This window comes from Typopeltis vanoorti, chromosome 19, assembly GCF_054136105.1.
Source record: "Typopeltis vanoorti isolate ZY-2024b chromosome 19, IOZ_Tvanoo_1.0, whole genome shotgun sequence".
Taxonomy (NCBI): domain Eukaryota; kingdom Metazoa; phylum Arthropoda; class Arachnida; order Uropygi; family Thelyphonidae; genus Typopeltis; species Typopeltis vanoorti.
The window spans coordinates 21,711,159-21,724,882 of NC_143567.1; the positions used below are offsets into that span (position 1 = coordinate 21,711,159).

Below are 13,724 nucleotides of genomic sequence, written 5' to 3' on the forward strand. Positions count from 1 at the left end.
TTAAATCTTATAAGTTGTTATACATATATTTCTTTCTTTATAGTAAAAATGGATTTTTTTTTATATTATTATTTATATTATTAAATAAATCATTGTTCTGGCGTATTTATATGATAATGTGTACTTGCATAATAAAATAATATATCGTGTACATACAAACACATTTATTTTTTAACTAATTTTTTCCCTTTACTTAAATTGATGCTAGAGAGCATACTTGTTTATTTATGGGCATAAATATTTTTCTTATTTGATTTAATTAATTAGCAAGATATTCTTCCATTAAAAATTTCCATAAATGTTACTAACTTTCAGGGGCCCCGCTTTTCCATTTCACATAGGGCCCCCAAAATGTAGAAACGGTCCTGCAGAAAGTACATATATATATATGTACTTGAAGTAGAAAAAGCCATCACAAACCTGAAAGGCAGCTGGAGTAGATGATATTCGACCAGAAAATGCTAAATTATGGAGGTATATAAAAGTTTTGCAGTGGCTACACTGAATAATTCAGGAGTCCTGATCAGCGGGTCAAATTCCAGATGATTGGAGGAAAGCACTCATTGTACCCATCTTTAAAAAAGGAAATAAAACTGAATATTACAATTACAGAGGAATTTCTCTACTGAGTGTTCCTGATAAAATTTATGCAAGCATTCTTGAGAAATCGCTAAGAAGAATTGTGAAGGAGAAGCTTGGAGAAGAACAAGCTGGGTTCAGGCCAAACAGAGGTTTTAAACCTGATATTAAAACTGCAGATGTTAATTTCAGCTCTTTACTTTAGCAGATGATGTTATACTCCTAAATAAATCCAGGTCAAGTCTACAGGATTCCCCAACCAAATTGAATAACTGCTGTAATAAATTTGGTATGAAAATCAACATTTTAACTTATTGATTTGAGAGATGGGTTAGAAATAATACTCTTGATCAAAGACTGCAGGCCACAGATATGAGAGTGCTGAGAAAGATTAGTGGCCTAATCAGGTGGAATCAATGGCAGTATCATATTAAAAGTGAGGCCATTAGGAAAGAACTTGACATTGTTAGCATTCAAAAATGTGTTAGCAGAGCTAATCTCAGGTGATATGGCCACTTAAACAGAATGGCAGAGAGGAAAGATTGCTAAAAGTATTCTTTGCCAGGATGGCAGGGAAAAGACCCAGAGGAAGATCAAGATGTAGGTGGATTGATACAGTAAGAAGTGCCTTAGAAGACAGAAATATAGGATCTGATAATATTGGAATATAGACAGATAACAGGCTGATCTGGAAGAATACTGCTGATAGTCAGAATACCTGTGTTGAGGCTTAAGTGCTGTGAAGAATTCATGTTAGAGGTTTAATGGAATATTAACAGCACTGAGAAAGGATGAAAACTAATTTTAATACTGCCAATATTTCACCTCCTAATTCCAATCTAATTTAAACAAATACGGTTGCATTAAAACTTCCCTAAATTTGGGAAACTTTAATTATCAGAGATCCCTCTTTACATCCCAGGCCACCTACAAATGCCCATAGAGGGCGCACCACCTAGATAGGACTTTAGTTTCACTTTGTATTGTATTTGAGTGTGTGTTGTTACAAAAAGTTTTTGTAATCCCCGAAGATGTCTCTGTGACGGAGACAAAATATTAGAAGTATTAAAATTAGTTTTAATCCTTTCTCAGTGCTGTTAATATTCCATTAAACCTCTAACATGAATTGTAGATAGTAAGTAATGATGTAACTTTTCATGTAATTATAATTATCCTTATATTGTAATTATCCTTATATGTACACCACCTGAGGATCAATATAAGGAATTTGAAGATAATCTTACAAAACAAAACTATGCTTTAAAGGCCAAGCATGGAACTTTTTCAAGCCACTTTAAGGTTCTGATAAGCAGAGTGGTGGTCTCACAATGAGCAATGAAATTCAACTGCTACTTAAAAGGCATTTGCAAACATCAACACTCACAGTGGGATTTTAACATGGGGATCTGCTGGTTAGATAGTAGAAATGCTATCCATTAAGCCAAACTGTCCATCTTCTGGATGCAATCCTTCAGAACAACTACTAAGCATCAAAAATGAAGTATGGTTCCAATTGTTTTGTGTCCGAGCATATAAATTTGTCATACTTATCATGAGAAGCATTGCTGCAAATTGTCTATAATAACTGAAATACTAAGACAATACCAGTATATTATTATTATTTTGGGCAACTCCAAGGAGTCGACAAGACTCATCAAGGGAGGCCCTAACATCATGTCAACAACTATTCGACATTCACACAGTATCTATCATACCTCGCCTTTAACTCATTCACAGTCATAGCACCCACAACAGACTCTGGAAGCTTATTCCACTCATTCACCACTCTCCAAGTAAAAAACCTAGCTCTAACACCCTTGCTAACCACATTCTTACCCAGCTTCCATGTATGGCCCCTAGTCCTCCCACCACCAGTCCTATTCTCAAAAAATATCTTCTGAATTAATCTTATAGAAACCCTTCAGTAATTTGAATGTCTCAATCATATCACCCCTTTTCTGCCTATCAACCAATTTTTGCAACCCACAAATCTTCAACCTGTTCTCATAAGGTTCATTCCATAGACCTGCTATCAACTTGGTCACTTGTCTCTGGATCCTCTCCACCTCCTCCCCATCAAGAAGAAACCCTGGCGGCCATATCTGGGCACGGTAGTCCAGATGGGGTCTTATCAGGGCTTGATATAGAGGAACAATAACTTGTTTGTCTCTGCTTGGTAAAGCATTTTTCAGTAATCAAGTGATTTGACGAGCTGATTTAGCCACTTCTGCGATGTTCCCCCTAAAACTCCAACTCCCTATCCACCAACACTACACTCCCAAATCCCTGGCCTCATAAATTTCCTGGAGTACAGTTCCACCAATGTGATATACTGCTGCTAATCTTTTCACCCCAAAATGCATAACATTACACTTTGCCCCATTAAATCGACATCCATTTTCCTTAGCCCAGTCCTCCAAGCTATCCAAATCATCTTCCTCTCAGATCTTTTTCCTATATTGTTAATGAACAAAATAAACAGTATCGGTCCAAGAACAGAATCCTTTGAAACTCACTAGTCACAGGCCGGCCATCTTTTGGACTCTATTCCTGAATAAACCACTCTCTGATATCTCTCCATCAACCACCTTCCTATCCATCTCATCAACCCTATATCCATCCCCATATGCTGCAGTTTACTGATTAGAATTCCATGTGGTATCCTGTCAAAGGCCTTAGCAAGGTCCAGTAGAATCACTGTAAACCCATTACCCTTATCCAGTTCAGCCGTCACTGTGTTACAAAACGTGAGCAAGTTACTGAGGCATGATCTACCCTTCACAAAGCCATGCTGTTCCCCGTACAGTATCTCATTTTCATCAATCCATTCCAGTATTTTTCCCTCGACTACTTTCTCCGAAACCCTGACAACAACTTCTGATATGCTAATCAGTTGGTAATTTACAACAGCAAATTGTAAATTACCAACTTGGAACCTCCTTTATGCAATGGAACTATTTTCCCCTCTTTCCACTAATCCAGACCTGAGACTCAAATTAAACAAAATGGTCAAGGGCACTGACAATTCTTTAGCTGCTTCACGTATGACACAAGCTGGTATACCATCCAATCCGACAGATGTATTGACATTGAGGTTTTGTAATAGACTACTCACCTCCACTTCATTCACCACAATTCCCGTATAATCTATTGGTTCATTCAATCCTGCAATGTCACCACCTGGATGATATGTTCTTGCAAAGTGCTCGCTCAGTAATTCAACTATCTCAACTGATTCAGTTACCTCCCTACCATCGGCATTCTTTAAAATCATTCTGCCATGTACATTTTTCCTTTTACTTGCTACATATCTAAAAAACTGTTTAGGATTCTCTTTAGCCTGCATGGCCAATGTTCTTTCATAATCCGTTTTTACTTTTCTTACCACACTCATTACCCTTCTGGCCTGCGCTTTATACCGTTCCTGTGCCTGCCAGTCACCTTTCTCCTTAAATTCCCTCCATAGTTGTTTCTTTTTTTGCAGCTCAAGCTTAATGGTGTTATTCATCCATTTAACCCTTACTTGATTTATTATTTGGACTCTAGATATACAGTCAGCCATTGCCTCATGCAAACATTTCCGAACTGTCTCCCATGTTGATGCACTATCAACATCTAGCCCTTGCAGTTTTACATGCCATGGCACTGAACCAATCAAACTCCTAAACTTGTCATACTTACCAGCCCGATAATTCCACATGTACCTGTCTTAATTGTAAATTCCACACCTTTAGCCACCTCCCAAGTCAAGACCCTATGATCACTCTCACCAATTGGTGGCAACGTGGTCATATTCGTTACAGCCAAATTCTCAGATGCAATTACTAGGTCAAGCACTCTCTGACCCCTAGTATTTTCCATTACATGCTGTCGCAGATAGTTATCCCTTAATAATCGCATAAAATCCAATTCCTTCCTCCCATGTGTCCTCTCCTCCTTCCAATCAATGTTACCATAGTTGAAATCACCCATAATAATTACCCTCCTTCCACTCATTTCTTCTATTTGCTTATGCATATTATCTCCACCATCTATTTCATCACCTGGTCTATAGCAGCACCCAACTGTATATTTTGTTCTGCTAGTTTCAATCTCACACCAAATAGCCTGAAATGTACTCTTTTCTCTATCCTGCAGTTCCACTTCTATCCTCCTTGGCTGTAGCTCATCAGCTATCATCAATAACACTCCTCCCCCCATTTTATTCTCCCTGTCACTCCTGAACACACCATATCCCCTTGCATTCAATGCCACTGGCTATATCATCTTCTATCAGCCATGTTTCACTAATGCCAATAACCTGTGGCCTGGAAGTGCCAAGCAGAGCCAAAAATTCTTCCTTCTTGTTCCTAATACTTCTGGCATTAGTATACATGAATTGCAGAAGCCCATTTGTCCCATCCCTATTTTGATGCCTTATATTAACTATCCCATTCCGATTCGTAGTCTTTCGTACTCGCTTGGGCATATTACACACATTCATACACTCAACTGTCTCCCTAAAGTCTGCATATCTACTCCCCCCCCCCTCTTAATAACTCTAATTTCCCTGATTCTGCACATCCACTTCCACTACATTTGACAACGCCTTTTCAAGTCTTCGTACAACAAATCCATTCAAATGTAAACCATAAAAAATCTTCTTTTGTCAGGAGTGAGGTTCGAGCCCACGCCCTCTTACAAGGACCAGATCTTAAGTCTGGCGCCTTAGACCACTCGGCCATTCTAATGTTGTGTCTCAATCTACGATTATTAGGCTTTCAACTATCCTTACATGTGACACTCTACTTGTCTTTGTCCAAATCTTATTTATATCACCCAAATACAAATATTCAAGCTTCTTCTCCCCTTAGTGTCCCTAAATATTTATTTTTATACTGCGCCTTTCGGGAATTTAGTTTAAGATATAAAATTCAAAAACAAGGAGCAATTACCAAATATGTCTGAGTGTGAAACTAATATGCAGTGGTGACCTTTATCTCGTAACTTAACAAATTCCTCTCCCCGCGTGATTAGGTTCATACGTTGTTACAAGTGGTGCATTGAGCAATCTCAGACAACTGTATTTTCAATGAACAAAATTTTATTGAACTCTTAAACATGGTACAATTCATTCATTATCAAATAAAACTCAAATCAATACTAATATATATAATACTAATCAATATATAATACAAATTTTCACTAGCTAAACACAAGTATTAGATTAAGACCCTACATGAGAATTGTGATCATATCGCCATAACAGATTCTATATGCACAAACATGTATAATCCTAGAACTAGTTGATCCTTTGTCTAACCCCTTACTGGTTTGATCAGGCTATAATTCTGTATTTTCTAGGACATATATAATCAGTTACTCTAATTTTTTCACTAAGACAATATGGATTAAAATTATCCATTCGCTGAGCTAATACACACTTTTGACCTTTATAACTCTCTTAATTAAAATACAATGTACATGCATAAATCTCTAGGCACATGAATACGTATTAATTAATAGTAACAAGCTCCTTTTTATTCTAGTTTGACATGTACTAAAGTCCTAGTATAATTCTCACTAATCCTTTCTACTGTTCAGTAATTGAACAATGACTCCAGTTACATATGATTTGAATTGACACGAGATTTTACAGTACCTTTTGACTTGGGTCTTCTACACTGGTCTCTACCTTTTTCCGATATTTTACCTTCTGAGGACGAACTATTCTATAACTTATCACTCCTAAGTTCTTTTGGCACTAAGGTGGACTTTCACAATCTTTACCTTACATTCTTCAATAAAGGACATACATAAGATCATTTATTCTATGGCTGTGAAATTCACCACGTGGGCACTGACTTCTTTATAGAATTTTCTTTCTCTCATTACAATTACTGGACGATGAAACACACTGACATTATCTTCTCTCTTTTTAACTAAACGGCATCCCTCATTTCTTACAATAGGAACACGGAATCGAAATCCCACACACTTTGTTTCCTTATTGTGGCGAACGGAGAAAACTCCTAACATGTCACTCAGGAAAACCGCGTGAGACCTATACAAAGGCTCGTGAAGACTTCTTTATAGAATTTTCTTTCTCTCGTTACAATCAGTGGACGATGAAACACACTGACATTATCTTCTCTCTTTTTAACTAAACGGCATCCCTCATTTCTTACAATAGGAACACGGAATCGAAATCCCACACACTTTGTTTCCTTATTGTGGCGGACGGAGAAAACTCCTAACCTGTCACTCAGGAAAACGGCATGAGACCTATACAAAGGCTCGTGAAGAAAACACTGAGGGAAAAAAAAAAAAAAAAAAGCCTCATGGGGGGGGTTTCCTAACCCTTTTATACGATGACCCCTACTGGCACCTTCTTCAATTTCTTTTCTCTCCCCCTTACTGGAGTTGATTTCACTGACCAATTAGAGTGGCATTTTTCTGCCAAAACATCATGTGGTCTGTGTGCACACGACTGACACGTGACGAATCTCAATTCGAGAATTATGACCTTGAGCTTTAGTTTTTGTTTAAGCTAACCTCTATGTCATCTATACTAAAGAATTAACTCAAATTCCAAAATTTTCTAAGAATTAACTCAAATCTTTAATCTCTTATTTCAAGTGTAAAAACTAGCCTCTCACATACAAAATCCTATGACTAATCTTCTTTGCTTTACTTAACCTTATTTTATCATATCACAACTGTAATAAAATTCCCTTCTTTTTTTATTTTTTTATTTTTTTTATTTAGTTCAACAAACAATTTCAGCTATATTTTTCACTTGGATGCAAGCATGTTTTTCATTCCTTTTATTTTTTGAATTCGTTACTTTCAAAGGCTCTTAACGATATCTGCTTAGGAACAAACTTGCTTACTTAGTAATCTATACAGGGTTTTTATTTCTTCTCTTGTTACATCATGATAATTGAAATTTTCACATTCTTAAGTTATCAGGGTTTAACACTGACTAAGGATGGCCGAGTGGTCTAAGGTGCCAGACTTAAGCTCTATATGAACAATACCAGTCAAGTGATCATAAATATGCAAACATTTTTGCATATTTATGAAATAATGTTTCTGCAATTCTTTAGATATTTCTAGTTTAGTTATTGACTAATAAATATTCATTGATGAATGGGTAACATTTGGTTTTAGACAAATATGTTTTATTATTTTACAAGTTTCTTTTTTTCCCTGTATTAAAAGGTAGTGTAACTCTGCCATAATGCACCAAATACACATTTCTTCCCTTCAAACCTTATGTAACTTATGTACTAAAATAAACAAAAGCAGTATTTAGACTTGAGCATTAATTACACCACTGTTTAAGCACTAGTAGCACATGCAGGATTTTTTCTAAAGGAGGAAAGCAGAAGGGTAGAATATATTGAGTCTGATTTTCTTAAAGATTGAGATTTACCTTTTGGCACTACTATTGAAAGTTTATTTTTCACTTGGTTAGAGTATAATAAATTTAGTTTAATCCTTTATCCAAGTGTGAGCAAACAAAGTTTGAGCCTGAAAGTATCTTCAGGACTGGGGTAAGGTGGTACAACGCCAGGGCAACTCGTTACAAAGGTGGAGCAAGCTACCAACACTCTTTTCTCAGTATCTCCTATAATGCAAAACACATCTCCTTGCAGATATGTCTAATGTTATGCATTAAGGGAAGGGCCACTACCCAGACTAGTTTCGACCTTTATTGAGGTCTCTTCAGTGCCAAGCTGAGATACCAGGCAGAAGCATTCGCAGGTCATGCAACGAGTTGCCCTGGTGTTGTACCACCTTACCCCAGTCCTGAAGATACTTTGTTTGGTCACACTTGGATAAAGGATTAAACTAAATTTATTATACTCTAACCAAGTGAAAAATAAACTTTCAACATCTTTCTCTAAATCCAGAGTAATTTATTAAAAAAGGGTGGCACACCATTTGGCAACTCCTATAGGTAGAGATGACTTGCGAATGCTTCTGCCTGGTATCTCAGCTTGGGCCTGGCTCCCACTGAAGAGACCTCAATAAAGGTCGAAACTAGTCTGGGTAGTGGCCCTTCCCTTAATGCATAACATTAGACATATCTGCAAGGAGATGTGTTTTGCATTATAGGAGATACTGAGACAGGAGTGTTGGTATCTTGCTCCACCTTTGCAACGAGTTGCCCTGGTGTTGTACCACCTTACCCCAGTCCTGAAGATACTTTCAGGCGCAAACTTTGTTTGCTCACACTTGGATAAAGGATTAAACTAAATTTATTATGCACTACTATTATCTACTATTAGATTACATTACATGGATAGTAGACTATGTTCAAGCAATGAAACAGAATGTGTGTGGAGTGGCAATACTGATACTAAGGCAGGACAGTGGTAAATTGAAGAGGTAAACAATGATGACCAGAAGGTGCAAAAAGAGAGTTTATGAATAACAAGAATAGTTTCAGAAGGAAAGGAATTGTATAATAGAGAAAAGGATGAAGGACTGCACATGAGTAAGAAGGAATGTGGAAGGCTGAAGATATTATTGTTGGATAACAGACAAAAATTTGTTAATCTGTGAGGCAGGCTGTCAAGGATAGACAGATGCGACTACAGGAGCAAATGATTCTAAATGTACTAAAATCAAATGCCTTAGATTAGATAAGAGAAGAAGAAGGCCATTTGAGAATGATGGAGGGTGGCTAAACAGTTTGACTAAGGCTAATAATGGGCTAAATAAATAAAACTGGTAACACTTTGTCATTTACTAATAACAAAGTATTACCAGGAATAACAGAAAGAAGCTAGTAACACTGAGAAAATTGACTGGACCCAAAATTGCAAGTATAAGTGTATAATTCTTAAACAATTATTCAAATGAAATGCATTTTGCTTTGATTAATTATTAATCAAATTAATTATATATGAAAGTGGCCAAGAATGAATGAAAATATAAATAATTATTTAGAGCATATGTAATGTTGCCGCTTACTGTTGTTGATATCACAACAAAATTCCAATATCGATAAAATCAAAACTAATTTCTTTGGTACATGGAGGATTTTTGGATTCATGGCACAAGAAAATTTTGAAGAAAAGTGTGAATAACATTTCTGTAAAGATTTTAGAAGTTATTTATTTCTAAATAAAAACCCAGTGACCGATGCAGCATCTGTTGGACTAGTAATAGGGGAATGCCTAAAAGTAATGACTGGGGAGCAGAGAGAGAAAGTGGTAGAAGATTTTCAAGTCACTGAATAATATGAATCCACTCTTTTGGTAATATTAATTACAAAATAAGAAGAAAGCTTTAAGAAGTGCACAAAACATAATCTGTTACTTGCAATTGATATACGTTGATATTTTCAAGCTAATTCTGATTATAATTTGGCAAATAAACATATAGGTAAATGTTAACAAAAAGAAACTGGTAACACTGATAAAATCAGATGGACCCAAAATTGCATAAATAAGTAAGACATGGAATGGATGAATTGTATTCTTGTCAGTGTAGGAATCCAAGAACAACAACACTGAAAATGGCTTTCAGGCTGTACGATATGAAGTTGAGATGAACAGGATTGCTGTAGACCTAAAAATGTTGAAAAGAAAAATTGCAAATGAAATTAGTGGAAGATGGTCAAAATGAGGGATTTCTTATTATAGTAACATGGATTAGAAAGAGGATGTAAATAATTACCGAATTTCTTGCGATGGTTAGGAACTTAACATAAAATGTAATGGAGGGAACAAGAGGATTGATAATAAGCCAGCATAGCTTTATTAAAGGACAGTCTTGTTTCTGTAATCTAGTTACATTTTATAACAATAATAGAAGGGATGGGATGGATACAGAGTAATACTTTTGCATTTAGCAACAGCATTTGAAGAATACCGCATGATAAATTGGTACTAAAATTAAGGGTAACAGAAACAGATAATTGTCCCTGTTACCTTTCTAATGGATATCAGTGAGTTGTGTAAGGAGGATATAGTTTCTGAAATGATGAGTATATACTAACAAATTTACCTCCTACCACAAACACATTACACTGATAGCTTCCACAGCCTCTAAAAACCAGGCATTCTTTTCTGCTCAAGAAACTATTTTACACCCACCCAGCTACTAACCCTATACAAATATCAAATATGCCCATCCTTAGAATACTGTTCCCATATTTATGGTGGGTGGTGCACCTAAAACTTCCCTAAAAATTCTAGATGATGTCCAGAGGAGCTCTATGGGTAGTTGCATGCATCAAAAGAAAATCCAGGCCAAACCACACTCCTACAAAGATGCACATAGGATTCACAGATCCATGCTCAATACCTTGGTGAAGTTAGGTATCCCTGTCAAAAACATGAGGGGTGTTGCTGTTAATCATTATTCTACCCCACACAAGAATGCCTCGACTAAGTGTCCCTTTCCCTGAAGCTGGAAGGATGGTATCTCATTCATCTAGAATCCACTTGTAGGCAAAAATGAGACTCAGAGAACAGAACTGTTACCTCCATTTGTTTAGGTTGTAAGTTACATGTCCATGGCACCAGTTTCAATGCATTCTGCAGTAGTGGTTAACGGGATACAAACTACTGGTTTCCATGTTAGAGTCCACTTGAACTGAGCCTTTTTAATAGATGTTTTCATCTGTAGCTACAGTAATCAAGAAACAGTTGATGACAAGACAACATAGATTTTGATCTTGCTGTTAGAGCCAGATGGTGGTCTGTTTTGGTTAACACAGACCTCAGGTGACCTTCGCGAGCTATTCTTGTAATGGTTACTGTCTTCTGAAATTGCATTCAGTGCTGAGATGACACTTTGTGAGCCAAATCATTGCAACACCTTTGCCTATGACTGCCTAGACAAGCCATCTCAGAGAGTCATTTAAATTATTATAACTTACAATACTGAAGGCACTGGAGATGTGACTAATCCACAAGCAACAAATAGCAAGCAAGCAAGAGAGAGAGAGAGAGAATGAAGCGACTTGATCACAACTTGTGATTTTATAGGTATGAGTAACTTGCACCGTGCAGGTGTGTGTGGATCTATTGAGTGGTATATCAGTTTCATTTTGAATACTTGGAATTTTAATGAAGCCTATTATATCAAATATTCCCCTTTGGAGACACAATTAACATAAAGTATTCATGAAAAATATTTTGTTCTGTTAATTTTGCAGAGCATTGTAATTAAGATTACAGGGCCAGAATAAAGCAGGATGCACCCAATAATCCAAGAAATAACTATAATCTTGCAAGCTAAAAAACAAACAAAACAACAAAAAAAAAAACAACTAAATATGTATATTAAGTTTATTTTATATATTAATAACCAGTAATATCTCATATTTCTGTGAGAAATATTTGCCAGCCTGGTTGGCTCAGTGGTTAGCATATCCACTCTCCAACCAACAGACTGCAGATTCAAATTCTGCTATGAGTATGGTTATTTTGAATGTCTTTCATATATGAATTTCACTGCCAGGTGTGAGACCACTACCTTACTTAGTGGATATCTGAAATAGCTCGAAAAAATTCTATGCATGGTCTCTAGAGCAGGGTTTCCAAGTTAGATAAAAAAATACAGATTATAAAAAAATCTAATCTATCCTTATGGTACTAATGTACTATAGGTTTAGAACATTTCATGGGTGGCAGTGCAAAAAAAACATAAGGAATGAGCATTTTTATTCAAAATACAATATTCCCAACCAGGTATCAAGTGTAATAACATATCTTTTTTGGAAGTGCAAAGAATGGAAAACTAGAGATATTAGGGGGCATGTGTCTGGACACCCCTGTGATAAATGAGCAAGTGTACAGTAATGAATATGCAATGCTGAATGAAATTTCACAGGCTTCCGATTTGAATTGATTGGTAATGACATTACACAAGGGTAACTATCGATACAAAGGGATATTAAAATGCATGTACACGAATGCAAGAAGAATAAGGGGGAGGAGTTTTTGGCAATGGTCAGCTGGACTTGGCCAAATATTATAGGAAACAAGTACTGAAAATGATATAGTTACATGGATAGAATGTACAGGGTATTGCATTTTCAGAGAGGATAGAAGGAACATTACAGGAGGTGGGGTATATTATTATTAGACACCTCCAGGGAGTCCATAGACTCATCAAGGGAGGGAAGTATTGCTGATGATAGCTGAAGAATTACATATACATATATATTGCGGTAGTCTCTCTTTATATGAGAAGTGTCTGTGCACATACATAAATCAAAGTATCTGATGAAATGTTAACAGAAATATGAAACGTCATTGTCTGTAAAATTATAATAATTCGCTGAGTGAATATTAAACGATTTAAACAACATGCACGTACCTGTAAACGTTTTCGATTTGTTGGAGACCTGATTTTTTAATTGGAGCGGTAGTCTCTCTTTAAATTTGAATGGTGGAATAGCCGGTGCCCTTGCATCTTTCAGTAAAATACTCGTTATTCGCATTTCGTTTTATCTGTATAAAGTAATTCACATGCTTCGAAAACAAGACTTACTTATTCAGTTTGTGCTAAATTACTCATAACCAACACTATTTAAAATTAATATCTACGAGTCTCGAAACACGCCACCTTTCGTCTAAAAATGGAACATCTCATATATTACAATTACAAGCGATCAATAATCGCAATACTTACTACCGTAAGTTAAGACATTTTGAATGTAACAGTTAAATTAATATATTATGATAATTAAATGGAAAAGAAATTATGATTGTCATTATTAAAGGCCAAGGAAATAGGAAAATTGTATCGGGTATTCTTTGCAGGGAGAGGGAAAAAAGGCTAACGCCATTATTCGCCAAAAGGAGTAGACAAAGTCACTTTAGCCCTATCTCAATTTTGGATACTTAGGGGCAGTCATTCTCTTCCCCCCCCCGCGGGGTTAGTGTAGTGGTTATGCGCTTCGCAACCATATGCCTGGGGAAGGGGTGTCCTAGGTTCGATTCCTGTCGACGACTTGAGGAGCTTAAGGATCTTTCTCAGCCATACATAGCCAAGTTAGCGTCTTGGGCGTGGACAGCAGGGTTTTTTCAAAGTTTATCTGGGGTTTTTCATCCCGTAAATAGGCAAACCGTCCCCGTGAGCACACGCTGCTACAGTCAAAAAATACATTCCCCCTCAGCGGCAGGCCGGCTGGGGGT

General features: G+C 36.5%; 1 protein-coding gene across 1 annotated transcript in view; it reads right to left on the bottom strand.

Annotated features, from left to right (window-relative positions):
• LOC150095903 (small ribosomal subunit protein mS37) overlaps positions 1–13,138 on the bottom strand; it is a 32,994-nt gene extending 19,856 nt beyond the window's left edge. Inside the window, exon 1 of the mRNA XM_090409414.1 lies at positions 12,904–13,138. Coding sequence (XP_090265540.1) covers positions 12,904–13,027 — 124 coding nt within the window. The 5' untranslated portion in view covers positions 13,028–13,138. The remainder of the gene's footprint in view (positions 1–12,903) is intronic.
• Positions 13,139–13,724: the final 586 nt, after the last annotated feature.